The 19,623-nt window shown below is 39.0% G+C and overlaps 1 protein-coding gene across 1 annotated transcript in view; it reads right to left on the bottom strand.

Moving 5' to 3' along the window:
• LOC114495032 (CREB binding protein) overlaps window positions 1–19,623 on the bottom strand; it is a 157,134-nt gene that overhangs the window by 102,034 nt on the left and 35,477 nt on the right. Inside the window, exon 3 of the mRNA XM_028510221.2 lies at window positions 770–946. Coding sequence (XP_028366022.1) covers window positions 770–946 — 177 coding nt within the window. The remainder of the gene's footprint in view (window positions 1–769; window positions 947–19,623) is intronic.

Below are 19,623 nucleotides of genomic sequence, written 5' to 3'. Positions count from 1 at the left end.
TCCCAGAAACAAACCTGGAAAGAACAAAGTTAGTTGGCTGTTTCTGGCCTCAGCTGGCCACCAAAAGCACATCAGATATTCAGCAGCTACAAGTGTACAGTGAGGTCTGACAAAAAACAAAACAAAACAAAACAAAACAAAACGAAAACCCCACCCCCTTTATTGTTTGTATTTAAAGTATATTCTATTCTGTGGTGTAAAAGGAGCTATTTTTCCCATAATATCCTGGTTAGTTAGGCTAAGAGGTTACAAGGATAATCCCTATTTTATAGGTGAGAAATCTTAGGGAGAATGAAGACACATGAAACCATCTATCAAGTTAGACACAACACCCACATCTCACAGACATGACCGAGTCCTCAGAAGATAAACGTCCTTTGTTTGACTATAACACAAATCGATGGGCTTCTACCAGTAACCTCAACCACTAACAGACAGAAAGTGTGTGAAAACCCTGTCTCTCAGATTCTCTTGGCTCAACTACTAAATCAAGAAGGTGACTCTGAAGAGAAAAGTACAGTGATTCACAGCCATGAATTCTGTCCCTGCACAAAGGGAAGCCTGAGAGGACTGGATAAATCATCTCTACCTAGCCTTCTGATTGCCAGCTCATGTTAGAAAATGTAAACTCACTCAGAGAGAGCTACTCATATGAAATATAGGTTATTTTTCTATCACCTACAACACACTTTTAGTCCCAGATCTTTACTATCAGCGCAATAAAATCCACACAGTAAAGAACCTGAAAGTCAAGTCAAGGGCAACTTACCATGTTTGGCACATTGGTAACTGAAGCATTCTTGATGTCTGCAGGGAAGGGAGGCAAACTAGTGACCACATTCTGTTTGCTGGATAACTGGGGGTTCACTCCAGGGGCTCCCATTGGCTGTCCTCCAGTTTGACTAAAGGGTTGTCCAAATGGACTTGTGTTACCAGTTATTCCCATCTGAAACAAAAAGAGGGAACATCAGCTGTTCGAACAACATATAAAAGGGCCTCAGAAATGCTCACTTTGACCCAGGGAAGCAAAGTGTTATTTCCTACGAAAACTTCATATCCATTATAAACTAAAGGTTCATTCTCAGTGTTCAGTCAGAATCATGAACAGAGCAACTCGCTCAAACAGCTACACACTAAGGCAGCAGAAGACTAATAAAGCGTTCTCAGCTACAATTGTCTCCTCCTCCTAAACGCCACCCAAGAGCCAAAGATTCCCATCCTTACCCTCGGCCATACTCAACAAAACCCTCCAGAATCACTGACAAAGGGGGAGCTCCTTCAGCTTAATCTTAATTACTCTCTAAGAAAACAGTTTCCTTCAGGTTTCCTCATAGGACTGAAACTAACTTTCCATTAGTTCAAAATGCATAGTAGAAACACTGACAAAAAATGGTACAATGTCTGGAATTTGCTTTAAAATAACCTAGTGAGGCAAGAGGTACTTACACGAAAAAAGCCTGGATGACAAAGGACTGGCCACATGTTGGTAACTCCCAAACAGGTGACAGGTGACACCTGTGAGGGCTTGTTATACTATCCTCTCTAATATTAAATGAGTTTGACGTTTTCCATAACAATTTTTTAAATTAGTGAAATAAAATGTATAGTAGTTAACGCAAGAGCAAGATGAAGGAATCCCAACCTATGCCTCTGCAAGGGCCTGCAACCAATACATGAGTCAGGATTCCCTTCTAGTCAACTGAGCCAGGCTGGATTCCCTATGGACACCACAGCTCCAACCCCCACAGGAGAGAATTTGGGAAGCCCCAAATTGATATCCTGATGCTCACCTGCCTCCTCTGGAGGAAAAGAAACCAATCATTAAGAAGCTGGCTTTTCTCACTGCTTCCTTTGCTATTTCATAAAGTTGTAACTTCCCACCTGCTGTATACTGCTCACTCCACTTTCTTCCCTACATTTGATGTTTGAAAACTGGTACCTTAGGACACATTTTGTTAATGGATGAACAACATAGAGAGAAAGCCCTGGGAGGAAGGGGTCCACCCAGAGAAGACCTCCTAGAAGAAGGTGTTCCCATTCAAGACATCCTGGCTCAGTTCTTTCCACCAGCCTCACATGGTGACTGCCACTCTAGCCCATTCATGCTGGGTAACTTAAGATTCCCCTTCTACATGCTAAGACAAGTGTCTTGAACAAGATGAATTGCATTATTTCTTTCAGCTCTAAAATTCTAGGTTGCAAACAAAGCAATGCTCCACATAATTGACCCTTTTCTGCTGAAATGTTCATATGAAAAACACAAATAAAACCAAACTAGGATAATGATCTTGGTCTGTGCATTTTCATACACACAGGTGGATTTCCACACGTAGCTCTTACAGCTGTCATTTCTCATCTTTTAAAAAAAAATCCTCACCCAAAGACATTTTTCCTGTCGTTTTTAGAGAGAGAAGCAGGGAGAGGAGAAAGAGAGAGATGTGAGAGAGAAACATAGATTGGCTGCCTTCCCATAAATGCCCTGACTGGGAATGAAACCCCCAACTTTTTGGCTTACGGGATGACACTCCAACCAACTGAGAGCCACATCAGCCCAGGCCATTTCTCACCTTTCTGAAAGTGAACATATTCTAGCTGCCACTTTTGCCCTATTTGTTTTACTTGAGTAAACAGAAATAAATTAAATTCCACTGAAATGCAAATTTAACTTGAATAAAACAAAAATAAATTTTTTAAAAAGACCACTAATTAGGTTCAACTTTGAGTTCTGATGACCTAAGGCAAGATGGTAGCTCAGAAAACTATTAATATAAAGGGCATTTCTGAGTCTCAGCTAGGTTTTTTTAGTTGTTAACTGAAACTCAGATCTGAAGCAAGACTTTCTATGTTCAGAAAGTATTACGCCCACTAAATAAACTCCATGTAGCAATACTTCTCTCAGAATTTCTGTTTTATTGCATAAAATCAATCTGCTGAAACACCTTTCTTAGAGGCTCACAAGTATCTGGGAAAAAATGTAGTTATAATTTCTATTTCTTAAATTTCATTTAAAAATATCCTTACTAGGACCACATATTCATAAGACACATGCATCTATTCCCCCCTCTTTGAATTCATCCTTGCAGTTAGCCAGTACAGGTTTCCCCTGTTTTCTGAAAGTAGAGTTCCTATGAAATCTTTCATAAACCGAAAATGGTATAAAGCAAAGAAATTGCCATTAATTTATATAGAAAAATTGTTTAGTGTTCCCAGACATCCAAAATAACATACCAAATAAGACATAAAACCTAAAATAACACTAACATATAGTAAAAGTTAAGAATGATATAAATACACACCACACTTTGCACATTCTTCACCAATCCACTCAAGCAACAGGCTTTTCATTTTCTCCATTAATGGATATCAATTAAAAGAGAGCATCCGTTGCTACTAGCAGAACCAACAGTAACGTAGGCAGCTTTCGAGATTCTGGCTCTCTGCATGCATGTAAATAGTACAAATGGTGGACACAGGCAAGATCAGTGCACACAAAAGGTGTTTATTTTCACCACAATCAAAATGCTTAATTATATCCAGTTTTACACTAAACTGAACATCCTCAGGAGCTTCTTAGGCTTTTCTGATACCTTTTCTTAGGACACATTTTGTTAATAGATGAACAACATGAATAGAGAGAAAGCCCAGAGCTCACAGACACAGTTCAAGATTACAGTGGCCTGATGCTAAGATGCTGAGTGTGGTTCCTGGGGAAGGAGCTTAGCTGGGTTACCCTCGCTGCTTGGTGTGTGTGCTGGCTTGCTGCTGAATGCTATTTTCACCATTAAAAACAAAAAACAAAAAAACATGAGTCCTCTTCAAATTTCTTTCAGTTAGTGAAAACAAGTACTATCGTAGGTCTGTCATAAAAGCAAAGTGGCATAACATGAACAAAAAGCAGGTGATACCTGTGTTCACCAAGCCTGGCTCTGTGCAGAGGCAATTTCCTACTTCTTGTCATGGAGCTCACTCCTGTTACATCATCACCAATTTGACAAAGAAAATCCAGGTCACTTTGGAAGTCTCTAACATCAATGAACCAAAGTGGATGATGGCTGGAGAGTGAAGAGGAGATAACTTGTCCTTTCAGTCACACCAACTCTCCAAGGTAGTTGCCCCTTTGGGGCAGAGAGGGAAATAAATACTCAGAGACCGAAGAACTCCCAAAAGAATCCTGTGGATCCCAAAGTTCACCCTACATGTTTCAAAAACATTGTAAATATTTTTGACAACATTCATATGATCACCTTGCCAGGATAAAAATGGGGTGAATGTGCAGTCTGTCTGGTCCCTTGGGTACTACTTGCCTGGTGAGCTTCTGGGGCAAAGCACTAACTGTCTGAACTAAGGTGCTCCAGATTGTTTTGGAACACTGACAGGCTTCATCAGAAATTTTCTTCACTTTTTCTTTTTGGCCATCCAATAGTGAAGAAAACTATCTCAACATGGTCTCAGTCCTCACGGGGCAAGAAGCAAGATACAATCAAAGTCAAAGATCTGATGACCTAACAGATGACAGGTAGGGAAGGAAGGTAAGGAAAGTCTAGCTCACAGGGGACTAACTATACATTTAAAAAATATGAAAAATCTCCTTTCCTCAGCCTAGAACAACAAACACATTCCAGAGCTGAACCAAAGCAAGTCCAGGCTACCTGCAGAAGGCCACACTCTAAGGTCAGGCCTCAGGTCTCTCAGTCCAGGGCCAATCCCAGCCTCTCTGTAATGACTAGAATTAATAGGGCAGAGACCAAAGGTCAGTCCTCCAACAGTCCACTGCTGCCTACCTCCTAAGTAGTCCCTCCACCCCAGGTTCTAAACTGTCTCTTTACGGCCTGGTAGAACCAGAAAGACTTTCTCTAGTTCTAGCCTGCAGTTTGGATAAAAGCTGTTAGCTTCTAGAGACTTCTAGATTTCTTAATTTCTGTTGTTCATCCATTGTCCTTTGATCAGATCAAACATTCTCAAATCTAGACTAACACACATATTTTTAGCATCAATACTCATAACAAAATAGTGAATTCAAGATATAGAAATCTACATATTTCTTCTAATTTCTGGACAGTTATTTGATAACAATTTAGTAAACTTGGCTTTATTTTCAACTGAAGTTTATCAGAATTTGATTTAAAGCTACTTAAGAACCACCATGTAATCTTTTCAATAAAACCCAAACAGCAGAAAAGCAGAAATAAGCAACTGTGTTGATAAAATTTATATAAAATATGAACAAATTAAAGCCTACATTTACCTTCTGCCTCATTCTGCAATAACCCATACATGTTACAATTTCCTTTTACTTTGTTTTTTCCACAGCCCCTTTAAGCATTAATTTAAGTTCAATTTCAGAAAACAGGAAAAGCTAATTACATTAAGTACCAAAAAATGTAAGCTCTCCTATAATGAAATCTAAATTAAGGAATGCCTTATAGGTCTACCATGTTTTCCCATGAGGAAAAAAAAAAGGATTCTTATAAACCAAATATATTTGTCTGCTGTCTGTGCCTATCACTTCGACAAGAGAATAAAGACACTGTATTATAATCCCTGTTTACAAGGAAAGAACAAACTGAGTAAGAAGGGAAAAAAAAAATACTAGTGTCAAATCTGGAGTCCTACCTGCCCTCACAACTCAAGGACAAGGATTAAGTATTAGACTTAGCATGATTCAAAAGCATGAGATCTAGTGAGAAAACCTCTATTAGTTGGCAAAAAACTAAACAAGGCCTACATTAGCCTTTATTACCAAAACAAAGATAGCAACTAAAGCAAATTCTAGTGACACTTGGCTCAATCAAAAACTGCTGAAGTCCTGAGCTGTCTGCAAGTAGGTGAGCGACAACTACCCACAGAAGATGGATAGACAATGCTGCTCCTTCTACTCTGGTGAAGACATGTACTACAGATATACCATGGAAAGTACAAAAAACTACACGACTGTACAGCATTATCTATCATAATAATACTTATGACAATCCATCCTCAATCTGTCTTGGATACAAAACCAGGCTAAAAGTTGCCTTCCTGGAACATATGTCTCTGTGTCCATGGGCCCCAGCACAGAGTGGGTGCTTTAGTATTTGTAGAAGGAACCAAATAAATGAATACTCGAAGAGACCACATATTAGGCAGTCCTTGGGAACCTCTACGCTGGCACTGAGGACAGAAGCAATCAAAGAACTGTGGGCCGATACCTAAGCCAGGCACAAATGAAGGTCACCATCGGTTGGAGATGGGACTAGGAGGGGGCAGGCGTTAACAGTCTCCTTTCTATCTTCTCAATATCTGCCATAAGGATATCACCTACTAGTTAGAGTGAACAAATATGAAGTGAACAGGCATGCAAGTGGACTGTCCATGCTAAAAGCTTGAAAACAATATGCCCTGGAGTTGATTTTACAGGCTGATAGTAGCTCTGTGTCCCATCACTGCATATATGGGAGCCCCATCTGGCTGTAAAACCAGTCTTCTATGCTACATCCATTGGGGCAACAAACCCTTGGCTTTGGTACAAAGTCCCGGCCAAAACCCAACCCAAAGAGTTCCCAATTGGTGTGCTTAAATACTGATTCATCAGTCTCGGTGGTCATCTCTGACTGCAAACAACTTCCTCTGCAGTCCTAGTATGTGGGGAAAATATTTTCATTTTTTACTTGTGTCATGATATGACAGCTATCAATACACTAATAAGAAAACCAGCTCTGGGCTCCCAAGGAACAGGAAGATTCTTTTCATTAACCCAGAGGTATCTCTATTATTTACCTAACTTACCTCATCAAATAAGGTAGTAAGCTTGATAATTTTTTTAAAAAGTCTTACAAAAAACTAACTTGTTAACTCACAAACATGAATGGAAAGTTGCTTGAATCATTTACAATGTACCTGTTACTAAATTACTTTTTATAAAAGGAGTGACTGTTTAAGTAAAATGCAACAAAAAATAAAGTAGTAAACTGAAAACCAAAAAACTAACTATGGTTTAAGAAGAAATAACACTGATATTGAAAAGTTTAGAGCAAACTTTTGGGGGTATAACAGATCATCAAAATGGGAGTTTCTCCCCAAAACAGGTTTCTACAATTGTGGCAAGCCAAGCATCCATTTCTTGCTTCTTTGTAGGATGAGGGAACAGAAAAAGGCTTTCTTTGCAGTTAGGGCCACCACAGGTTGTGGATCCTCTCCCATTATCAGCAGCCCAAACAGTCCTGGGATGAGCTATGTACCAAGGACTATCTGGAATGTCATGGCAAACTGGTGTGTCTGTGTGCACAAGTGCGTGGAAAGGAAGGAAGGTGGTTATGCCTGTCCAAATTTTGTAGTGTGCATTTTTGAGAGAAAAGGTCCATTATTACACTTCAAAGGGGGCCCTAAGATCCCCTAATGATTAAGAACACCTGCCCCTGGATAAGGAACCCCCTACCCTGCCTGCATCTCAGAACTCTTAGGGAAGGGTAAGACCTTCCTGCAGATCTCACATAACCCTGCCATATATGGTAGACACTCTTTCATCCAAAGACATCCACCACTCACATAAACAACTTCCCTCACAAATGAACTCTCCCCAATATTATCTCCAAATGTCTCTTGAAATGCACATTCACAAGAAGGATCAGATCATAACTATTTATGAGCTAAAAGCTAATGGGGATATACTGTGAGACCAGACAAAAATATCTGGAATGGGAGGACAAAGGGCATACGATAGGACTGGAGGAGGACAGCCAGAAAGATGCTTCCACTTCATGGTTTTACATAGATTTGGCCAGGCCTTCAGAAATGCTTGAAGAGGCAACAAATGCTGAGTTTGATGTGGTTTTGATGAGACCACTAAACACGCTGTTTTTTTTTAAAAGCTGAATTCTTCAGTTTTCCTCACCTTGATACATACTTAAAACCACACCACAGAGCAATTACAGGAAGTACTGAGAGAGAGAGAGAGAGAGAGAGAGAGAGAGAGAGAGAGAGAGAGGGAGGGAGGGAGGGAGGGAAGGAGATAGTTAGTTGTGGGGGATGCTACTGATGCAGATCATAAAATATACAGGAAGCAAACAAAAAATGACCTTCAGCAATGTGCTTAGTAGGGACAATTGGAAAGGACAACATTTTCAGATGGAAGGGCCTCAGAGAGTACGGGTTAAAACTATCACTTCATGGACAAGGAAAAGGTGGTCCACAAAGCTTAAGAACATCCTCACCACCCAGTCCAGAGTCCCTGACCCCTGCCATGAAGCTTGTCACCTCCTTGTAAAGCAGAATCGTGATTCCTCCAAACACACCCAGACCTGCACACACATGGTACTTGATACCGCTCAACAGAGACAAGGCTCAGTCTACAAAGACAAGACATTAATGCCTGTTTTTGAAAAACCAAACAAAAGTTTTACTGGAGCACGGACGCAGTAAGATTTCATTCAGAGAGGCAGTAAGTGCTGTGGTTAAGTGGGTGGACCCTAGGAATATTAGCCTGGTCTGATAGTGGCTCTGCCACTTGCTAGATGCGTGATTTTGGACAATTTACTTAAACTTCTCTGTATCTTGGTTTCATCGCCTGTAAATTGGAGATAATAGCACCTCCTCTGAGGGTTGTGTGAGGATTATAGAACTTCACCTATGTAAAGCACCAAGAAGAGTAACTGACAGACAAATAGTAAGTGCTACAGGGGTTGGCTAGGATATTATTATTTGGTTTTGGGAAGAATCACTTTACACTACTAGACAGAATTTCTTCCAGAAGTATGCTTCAGGTAACGATAAACTAAATGAACATTTTCCAGAGGCCGTGTGATAGAGGGGAGTGGTTCAAACAGGTAGGATCAGAGGAAGAGATCATTTGAATTACTAACATTTGACTGAGACAAATTCAGAGGAACATGAAATGAATGTGTAATAAAACAATCATTTACTAGTTGCAGAAACACTTTTAATAGACAATTATTTTCTAAGTGTCTTACTAGATCACAATCATTTCCAAGTATTCATTCTAGATTGTTTTCCAGCTTTAAAAACACTTAGAATGTTCATTTCAAACTTAAAATATAGCAAAAGTAGTAACAATATATAATCAAAATACCCTAGCCTAATTTTCAGGGGTTGAAATTTAAATCAAAACATAGAGGAATCAAACAAGAAAGAACATCCCTATGAAACAGAAATTGATGCAACTCCCACTTTAAGTGGGACACAACACAGCAACAAATGCTCCAATTGAGATGTAGCTTCAACCTAACTCGACAAGTTTATTAACCTGAAGTTTTGAGCATCTTTCTTCACACTTTGGTATATATGTAAAGCAACGAAATTAATATAAGATTATAAAAACAACACAATTTAGTACACGAAGAACAAAAATTGCCAAATAATTAAAGAGCCAGAAGTATTCATTCTTTCCAATAACGTAAAGAGCCGGAACTAACCCAGAGTATGGCCATATCATTCATAAAGCCAAAAACATTTTCTCTTGGCAACCTACCATTGTTGGGAGAAAGCCAAGAAAAGCAGTTTTCATGGAAAGACACATGGCTGTATTCAGTTGTCTGCTATCACCCACTTGCTCTTGGAATTCTTCCAGTACCTCAACTTGGCAAATATAGAGTAAGTAGAAATACGCAACAGATCACAATGCCAAAGGCATTGCCTGGTCGTCCAGTATCACTTGCAATAAGAGAACTGGGCTGAAGACCCTGGGCATGTGCACAGCCCTTCTCACTGGACTCCGCTCTTACAACAATGTCAATGTCAGAGAGTTCAGGGAAATACATAGCCCCGATGTTTGAACATTCCCCCTAGACAGATAAATCACAGCTGGGAGATGGGTAAAAGTACTCAGCAACTCTCATGGTATTTCACTTGGATAATATATGACCAGAATGTGACTTAGAAAATAGGGTAGGAAACTCCTACAGGGAAGGTTACAGGACTGGGGATCACTGTGGAGGCTTGAGGCCTTGGGTTTCATTTGTATTCAGCCAACTGCTACGGAAACTTCCAACAACAAAACCAGCACCCTAACACTGATGGCATACTTCGAAGATCACAATAGTTAGATACACCAGCTCTCCAAGGTGCAGTCTGCATTAATTCACAAGCAAAAGCATCAAGCTAAGGTCTGTGGGGAAAATGTTTCTGTCATTAATCAGATGTGTGGCTGAGACAAATCTCTTGTCGTCTAAGTCTTAGTTCTCCTAAGCTATAAAACATGAAGCATTTAGATTACCTCTAGGTGATCCTGAATGTTCCTTTTAATCCTAAAATCCAATGGAGTTTCTGATTTTAAACAATCAGTGCTTGAATCACCTGAGGTCTATAGTCTTGGAAGGTCTAGCTATTTGCAGTGAGTAACAACTGAGGACTCAGAGTCTGCTCAAGTCAACAGAGCCAGCCTCTACAAAGAGAGGACCTCACCATAGTAATACTCCCTGTGGGGAGCCTGTGGGGTAGCTAGGGGCCTGTCCAGGAGACCGAGGATTTTGTAGGGTACTCCAAAACACACAGGGCACGGGCTTTCCACAGCTTTGCATCTTCCACACCAGTTTCCAGAGTATGTTACAGATATTACGACTAAGCCAAGGCAAAATAATCCAAGATGATGGTGATAAAACTTAAATTGATAATTCTCCCAATTCTTCCAAGTCTTAATATCTTTTTAGGTAGAAAACCAGCCTGTTTAGGATTGAGTACTTCTTTCAAATAATGCAAAGCCAAGGCAAGCCTACAGTGGCCATGGAGAAAGAGGAAGAAAGAGGAAAAGATGATGAAAGAATAGGAGAGCCCTGACTGGTGTGGCTCAGTTGGTTGGGTGCTGTCCTGCAAAGCAAAAGGTCAACTGTTTGATTCCAGATCACAGCACATGTCTGGATTGTGTGGTTGGTCCCAGTTGGGGGGCGTACTATAGGCAACCAATTGATGCTTCTCTTTTACATCGAAGTTTCTCTCTCCCCCCTCCCTTTCCTTCTCTTTAAAAATAAGTATTTTTTAAAAAGAGAAAAGGGGAAGAAACAAGAAAAAAGGGAAAGCCACAAGAAAAATCTTATAAAGTACAATGGAATACAGACCTGAGCTTTAAAAATAAGTCACTCAACAAACTAAGCCTTTCCTCTAAATCCTCTGCAGGGACAGCTCTCTTGTTCCTCCTTCATGGCCTCCTTCATCTCCTTCTCTAGTTCCTCCACTAGAGAAGTGATGAAACAGAGGAGGCAATGGAGGAACAAGGTAAGGTCCATCCATACTGGTAATGCAGGAATACTATGGGGTGGTGGAGGTGCACAGTATACAGGGGCCACATTCTCCCTAGTCTAAGGTAGGAGACACATGCTACAAGGAAAGCGGATGGGCGCTGTCAGCAGGTAACACTGATACCTACTGTTAAATGCAGCCCCAAAAGGTCGATGGGTCCTGGCCCAGGCAGCAACAAATGGCTAAAGAGGTCAAACCTCAGCTGGGCCCTTAGAGGTAGGCTAAATACTAACAGTAATATTCACTGTGGAGGCTGCTGTTCTACATCCTCTCCATGAATGACAAGACACCTCAGAAGGGGCCTGGGTATCCACTAAGTGTAGAGAAGTTATTCTTGCAGTTTTAAAGTCCACCTCTAACCAAGTATCTGCAATAACAGGACCTGATGGCCAGACATCTGGCTGGGAGTTAATTGATAGCATTAAGGTATTAATTAAAATGAACATCAAGACTGGAGAGAACAAGAGTACGCTGGTATTAATGCTGCTGATCACTCATAAAAAGTAAGCACTGTCTTGTAACAGCATCATTCGCAACACCAACAGACAGGCAGGAAAGCTGCAATGATCTCTCCAATCAGATCCTGACAGACTCCCTCTGAGAGTCAGAGCCTTCTGTCTTCTGGCCACTCCCACCTTCACACACCTTTCCTTCAAAGAACCCACAGCAGCAGTAGCACATCTAGATGCAGCCACACCCTGACAACTATGGGAATACAACTGCCAAGCTGGCCAGCACCTCCTATTCTACAGTAAATTTCCAAGCAAAATGGTCAAGGTTTGCAGGGCAGAAAACATTCTCTTGGTCTGTCCTTTATCTCTATGTCCCAGTGCTTCCCTCCCCCGCCTCCCATCAGTATGCCGCTCAGCACTGAGATCATACAAGCCTGAAGCCTGTGCACAGGGCTACTCGGACTTCCTGTTTCTGACCGAAATGGGATAGCACATAGGAAAACACTTTGAAAACCACAAAGCACTATGCAATCTTGAGGTTGCTTTGAGATCTCTCAAAAATAGAGCACAGAAAACCTCTACCATCAGACAGGATTCTCTAAAGTGAACAGATTTTCTACAATAACACACCAGAAACTGGGATTTCCCAGTATTATCTATCTCTGGCCTTGTTCTAGAAAGCATTTAAAATATCTTGTTTTCCAGTTCATTCTTCATACAGCTGGCAGAAAAACATAAAATGAAAACTAAGGCTCACTGAGGGCATGAAGTTTCCACTTGGTAAATAACAAAGCAACTACTGCAATGTTACTTTAGATCATGCACTACTTTTCAAAAGCCACAAACCAATATGCCACATTCTTATCCTTAAATATATAATAATATGCATGAATGTATATATACAGAACTACTGCTTCGAATTACAATCCACTGATAACTATACAATCCACTGTACCTCCTAAGTAGAAGAGGTCGACAACGTTCAATTCCTGTATCTCATCAAATACTATTTAGATCAGTCTGGACATTTGCCTCAGTAGAACATACATGATAGGTGCTCACTTCCTCAGTATACAAACAAAATAGGAGTATTTGCAGAATGAATTTTACCAAGCGAAACAAAGATAATCGAAGATGCTTGGGTCGGGGGGGGGGGGGTCACTTCTGTGAGTCAATAATCTTTATTTTAAAAATTACTAAGATAAAACTCCTGTTCCTGAGATTCAGTAACACCATTCGAACCTCTTGTAAGATGCAAAGTTCAGAGTTCACGTGTACCTTCTAAGGTATGCATTGCTGATAGAAAAAAATTGTAATAGAAAAATATATAAAAATTTAAAAGTTGTATGAATAGAAGTTATAAATAAAGCTTACATGTATTTATTTTAATAATACCACATTTTTGAAAAGCAAGATGAATGTTATGTATAAGACACTTAAGATTTTTAAACTGTTACATTTGATTTCATCTATTTAAAAAAAGAAAACTATGAAAAAGAGACAAATCTCCTATGCAGAAGTATTCCAAACAAATTCCGAAGCGACTCCACTACAGGAGGTAGATAGAGCACAACCCCCATCCTCTAAGGGCGGACTATATACAGTGACTTCTTTCAAAGAGGGCAGGATGGAAGGGGGGGAAAGGAGGAATATTATGGTGCAGACATCTGAGAGACAATACCTGGGCCAGGTGATCAAGGGCAGCATCAACCAAGTGACAAGTCATGCTGACAGCATGCACCCTTGGTATGATGTGATAAACATGACACTGTAACTTTCCTTCCATAACTCCAAAAGCTCCAGTCTTATCACGAGAAAAATATCAGATCCCGACAGAGGGGCATCCTAATGATACCTGAGCAGTACTCCTCAAAACTGTGAAGGTCATTAAAAACAAAGAAAGTCTGAGAAAATGTCACGACCAAGAGGAGCCTAAGGAGACAGGACAATCAAATGTAATGTAGTGTCCTGGATGGAATTCTAAATCCAAGAGGACCTTAGATGGAGGTGAAGGAAATGTGTATAGATTTCAGTTAATGATCATGTATCAATATATTGTTTTATTAATTGTAACAAATGTAGTAATAGAGATAACTATGTGTAGATGGGGTGTGGGGGTGGCAGGAAGATGTGAGAACCTTCTGTAATATCTTCCAATTTTTCTGTAAATCTAATAAGACTGTTCTAAAAAATAAAAAGTCAACCTTAGAAATGGAAAAAAACTGCCCTGGTGGGATGGCTCAGCTGGTTGGAGCATTGTCCCGTGTACCAAAAGGCTGCAGGGTTCACATCAATGTTTCTCTCTCCCTTCTTTTCTCCCTCTCTAAAAGCAATGAAAAAGTGTCCTTGGGTGAGGATTTAAAAAAAGAAAAAAACCCGCATTTAAAGAAATTATAATTATGCTGATGGCCTCCTGCATGTAGGGGAACACATTTTCACTAGCCAGAAAAGTGGACTTCTTTATGGGTCCTTGCAAAGCTTGGCTGAATTACTATTTCAAACTGAGAGCCACAGCCCAGTCAGACCATAGGTATGGTTCACTCTATACATGGGTGTGTTTCTAGAAAGGTGTAACAGTAGATCCTTTCATATTTTGAAAAATACTCCTGGGAAATTGGATTAGTCAATTTTTTCACTAATCTTTTCTATAGTTATCTAAGTTATCTTTTCTATAAATTTTGTACATGGGGGTAAAACCTGATCCATACACAGAAAATTAGGTAATATACTTCCCCACCGTATTTTGAATCCTGCTATATTACAGACAAAATGTTGCAGTAGAAAAAATAGACTCTGAAGTCAGATGCAAATGGGTTGTAAGTCAGAAACTACCACTTTCTAACAGATGTCATCTCAAATAATTTCCAAAGTAGTTCAGAATACTGTATTTTATATGTAAAACGGATATGGCACCTATCCCACAAGATTATTAAACATGAGATGAAGTGAGATCATGTACCAGAGGACCTAGCACAGTACCCAGTACAATGGGCACCTGAGAAATGCCACTCCTTGCCTGCTCTTCTCTTATTATAACTCAGGAAGACTAAATAAAGTAATTATTATCATTGCTCATTATAGGATCACACTGAAATTTTATGTTATAGCCATCATATAATTCTGAAAAATGCTAAAAGTACTACATGGGGATCAACATAAAAACCCTAAATGTTTTAACTTGGTGTCAGATGGACAGCAAATTACTATCTACAGTAAATGTAAATCTTTCTAGCAGAAACATTTTGCAGAAGTTGATCCCTGAAGTCATGCTTTGGACCCACTTACCTGAAGAATGTTAGGTTTAATACTTCCTAACTTTTTTTTTAAAAGATTTTATTTATTTATTTTTAGAGACAGGAAGGGAGGGAGGAAGAGGGAGAGAAACATCAATGTGTGGTTGCCTCTCATGTGCCCCCTACTGGGGACCTGGCCCGCAACCCAGGCATGTGACCTGACTGGGAACTGAACCCATGACCCTTTGGTTTGCAGGCCAGTACTCGATCCACTGAGCCACACCAGCCAGGGCCCTTAACACTTCCTAACTTTATACACCAAACAATAAAGCAAGTAACATAACTTTTAAAGTGTGACATACACCAATCACCAACTGGCACAATCATATCCCCTAACGTAAGCTCACACCATCAAGACAGAAATCTCTCCTCCCAGAGTTTAGAGAGCACATTCACAACACCAGCTCCTCCCAGAACTGGCTAGAAAAGCCCACACATTGTCCCACACTCAAGACCTCCCAAATCAAAATTTGCATCTTAACAAGATCCCCAGGTGAGTTACTAAAGTTTAAAAGCAATACCAGAATCTATGCTAAAGTCTTAGAGACAGGTTAATGGCGGCGTTTCAAAATGGTTCCTGAGATGTTTGTACTGATGGAAAAGCACCCAGGAGGAATGGAAAGAGCAGAGGCTTCAGACAGACCCTGGGTTGTAAATACTGGGCAGCTATCTCCCAACTGTGACCCTACATAAAATACTTGATTTCTGAGCATTAAGCTCTTCACTTGCTGAGTTAAAAATCACCTACATGGTGACTTTAAAGCTTAGGTACAATGATGTCTCTAAATTTCCTTGTCATGTGGGCTGTTCACTGCCACACAACGGGAAGCCTGAGGGTCAGGCTCTCAGCAGCAGACCCCACACCACTGTAAATTGTTTGTTCTGATCAGACAAGTTTCCCCAACCAAAAAACCACAGGCAACAAGTAACAAAATGCAGAGATCCATAGGCGACAGAGAACAGGCCCAGGATAGAGTGTAAGAGGCTTAAGAGAACCTGTGGTCAGCTACTACTAAGGAATTGCACACTGATTAGATTTCAGAGGAGGCACAGTGCTGGAGATGTAGAAATTCTGACCAATCATAGGTTCATGACCTTCCTAAACATCCAGGAATTAAACGAAGACCTCTACAAAGACCATGCCTAAGAGCCAAGGTTCATCAAGATCTGCCTTAAGAAAGTTTAAAAACAAGGCTTGAAAGTATCAAACTGATCTGTGAGTCAATGTCTGCTAGAGTAAAACCCAAAACTCTGTAAATAAAACAAGCAAAATTCATATTCAACAACATGACCACCATGTTCACTTCACTACATAGTCAAAAATTACTGAACATGCAAGAGGTGGGAAAATGTGATCCATAACAGGGAATCATATATTTAAACAAATGACTGACCACAAATGAAACAAACAACTGACATGAATAAGCCTTCCAAAGAAGGGCAGGAAAGAAATAAAACTCAGAGGGACAAACAGAAAACAAGTAGCAAGATGGGTGACCTGAATCCAAGTACTCCTATATCAATATTCAATGTAAATATATAAATTAAAAGACTAAGACTGTATTGAGGGACTACTTTGTAAAGGACATGATTGTCTAACCACTATGCAGCAAACCTGAAACTAATACAAAATAATACTGAAAGTAAAGTGTAACTGAAAAATAAAATTTTTAAAAAGACTTAAGATTGTCAGAATTAAAAACAAGTTCCAACTGTATGTTCTTTGCAAGAGACACATTTTAAAGAAACAGACAAGAGGGTAAAAAGATATTATTTGTAAATATTAGTCATAAGAAAGTGAAAGTGGCTAGGTTAATGAGACAAAGTAGATTTCAAGGCAAAGAATATTAATAGAAACAAAGATACATTTAAAATGGAAAAAGGCTCTATTCATCGGGAAGAGTAATAATCCAAAAGGTATATTCACCCAGTGAAAGAGCCTCAAAACACATGAAATAAGTAGTCAGATTTCATTCTGACTAAAGGAAAAATTGACAAATCTATAATTATACTGATACTTCAATACTTTTAATAACTGATGAGACAAAAAAGGTAATGACAAGCCCTGGCTGGCGTAGCTCAGTGGATTGAGCGCGGGCTGGGAACCAAAGTGTCCCAGGTTCGATTCCCAGCCAGGGTACATTCCCGGGTTGCAGGCTGTAACCCCCAGCAACCGCACATTGATGTTTCTCTCTCTCTCTATCTCCCTCCCTTCCCTCTCTAAAAAATAAATAAATAAAATATTAAAAAAAAAAAAAGGTAATGACATAACTGATATGAATACAATCAACCAACTGACCCTGAAGTTTACAAAATGCTACACCCTACAACTATAGGATGCACATTCTTTTTTAACACATGTAGAACATTCATCAAGACAGACCATGTGCTGGGCCTCAAAATAAGTTTCCATAAGTTTCAAAGGACAAAAATCAAACAGAGCATGTTCTCTAACCACAATGAAATTAAAATGTTTAATAAAATGTTTGCAAAATTCCCAAATATTTGAAAGTTAAGCAACATACTTCTGCATAAAAACATGAATCAAAGAAACCATAATATGTAAAAATACTTTGAACTAAATAATAAACCAGAATATCAAAATTTATGGAATGCCATACAGAGCAATATTTAATGTGAAATTTATTGTTCAAATGTCAATACTTGGAAAGTCTAAAACCAATGAGCTAAGCACCTACCCCAAGAAAACTCAAATTAAATAGAAGAAAAAAAGATGGAATTGAAGATATAGAACGTAAGAAAAGATCAACAAATCAAAAGAGGGATGTTTGAAAATCAATAAAGCTAATAAAGCCCTGCCTAGGCTGATCAGGGAAAATCAAGATAAATACAAATCATAAATATCGGACTGAAAGAGGGAGCACTATATTATTACAGATTCTACAGGCATTAAAAAGAAATTAGGGGACTATTGTATTATAAACATCTTTGTGCCAGATAAATTTAAGAAATAAATGAGTTCCTTGTTTTCACACAAATTACCAAAATTAACACAAATGAAATATTTAAACTGCCTATATCTATTAAACAAATTGAATCATAATTCAAAACCATCCCACAAGGAAAATTTCAGACCCAGGTAGTTCCACTGGTGAATTTTATCAAACATTTAAGGCATGAGGGAAATAACGGGGGAAAGAAGGGAAAGGGTCATCAAAAGACATGTATAAAGGACCCATGGACAAAGCCAAAAGGGGTAGGATTGAGGGTGGGAGAAAGTGGCAGTGGGAAAATAGAGACAACTGTATTCAAACATTAATAAAAATTATTAAAAAAACATTTAAGGCATAAATAATACTAACCTTAGATGAATTCTTTCAGGAAAGGAAGGAAGAGGGAATAATTCCCAAATAATTTTATGAAGCCAATATATTCTTGATACCAAAACTAAATGACATTGCCAAAAAAGAAAATATAGACCCAAATCCCTCATGAATACAGATGAGTATGTCATAAACAATATTTTAATAAATCAGATCCAGTAGTACATAAACAGGGTAATCCATTATGATCAAGTGAGGTTAAGTCAGGAATGTAAGGTTGGTTCAACAATCGGAAAGAGGTACTTCAACACTTTAAAGAACAAAAAAAATCCCTAAGATCATCTCAATAGATGCAGAAAAAGTATTGGACGAAATTTAGCAATCATTTATGATCAGAAGACTCAGCAAACTAGGGAGGAGACTTCCTCAACCCAATGAAGGATATCTTTCAAGTCCTACAACACCATACTTAATAATAAACAACTGAATGCTTTCTTCCATAGATCAAAAATAAGACAAGGAATATATGCTCTCACCACTTTTATTAAATATTGTACTGGAGATCTCAGGCAAAGCCAGAAAAATAGAAGGCATGAAGATTAGAAAGGAAGAAGTAAAACTGTCCTTCTTCAAAGATAACATGACCTAAAAAATTCTAAGGCATCTACCAAATAACTAACAGAACTGAATAAGCTTATTTCTCCATATTAGCAACAAACAAGTTAAACAATGATGAAAAATCTATAAAGTAAACAGGAATGAAAATGAGAAACTAAGCAACCTGATTTTTTGTCATTTTTTTATTATTATTTTTTAAATTTTAATCATTGTTCAAGTAGTTTTCTCCCCCCTACTCCCATTCCAGCCCACCCACCCAACCCTCCCCCCCCCACCCCTAGTTTTTGTCCATGTGTCCTCCAAATTTGTTCCTGTTAACCCTACCCATTCCCCCCTGAAATTCCCTCTTTTCTCCCCTCTGGTCACTGTCAGACTATCCCCTATTTCAGTGTCTTTGGTTATATTTTGCTAGTTTTTGTTTTGTTTTGTTGTTTAGATTCCTGTTAAAGGTGATATCATGTGGTATTTGTCTTTCACTGCCTGGCTTGTTTCGCTTAGCATAATGCTTTCCAGCTCCATCCATGCTGTTGCATAGGGTAGGAGCTCTTTCTTTCTTTCTGCTGCATAGAATTCCATTGTGTAAATGTACCATAGTTTTTTGATCCATTCATTTACTGATGGGCATCTAAGCAACCTGATTTTAATGTTTACTATATAAAGCTAAAGAAATGGATAGGTCAATGGAATAAATTAGAAGAGGAGTGATAAACATTTTTTCTATAAAAGGCTAGTTAGTAAATATTTTAGTCT

The sequence above is a fragment of the Phyllostomus discolor genome, chromosome 3 (genome assembly GCF_004126475.2).
Source record: "Phyllostomus discolor isolate MPI-MPIP mPhyDis1 chromosome 3, mPhyDis1.pri.v3, whole genome shotgun sequence".
In the NCBI taxonomy this organism is placed as follows: Eukaryota; Metazoa; Chordata; class Mammalia; order Chiroptera; family Phyllostomidae; genus Phyllostomus; species Phyllostomus discolor.
Note: the sequence above shows the minus strand (reverse complement) of the source record. Positions and strands in the feature narration are given on the sequence as shown.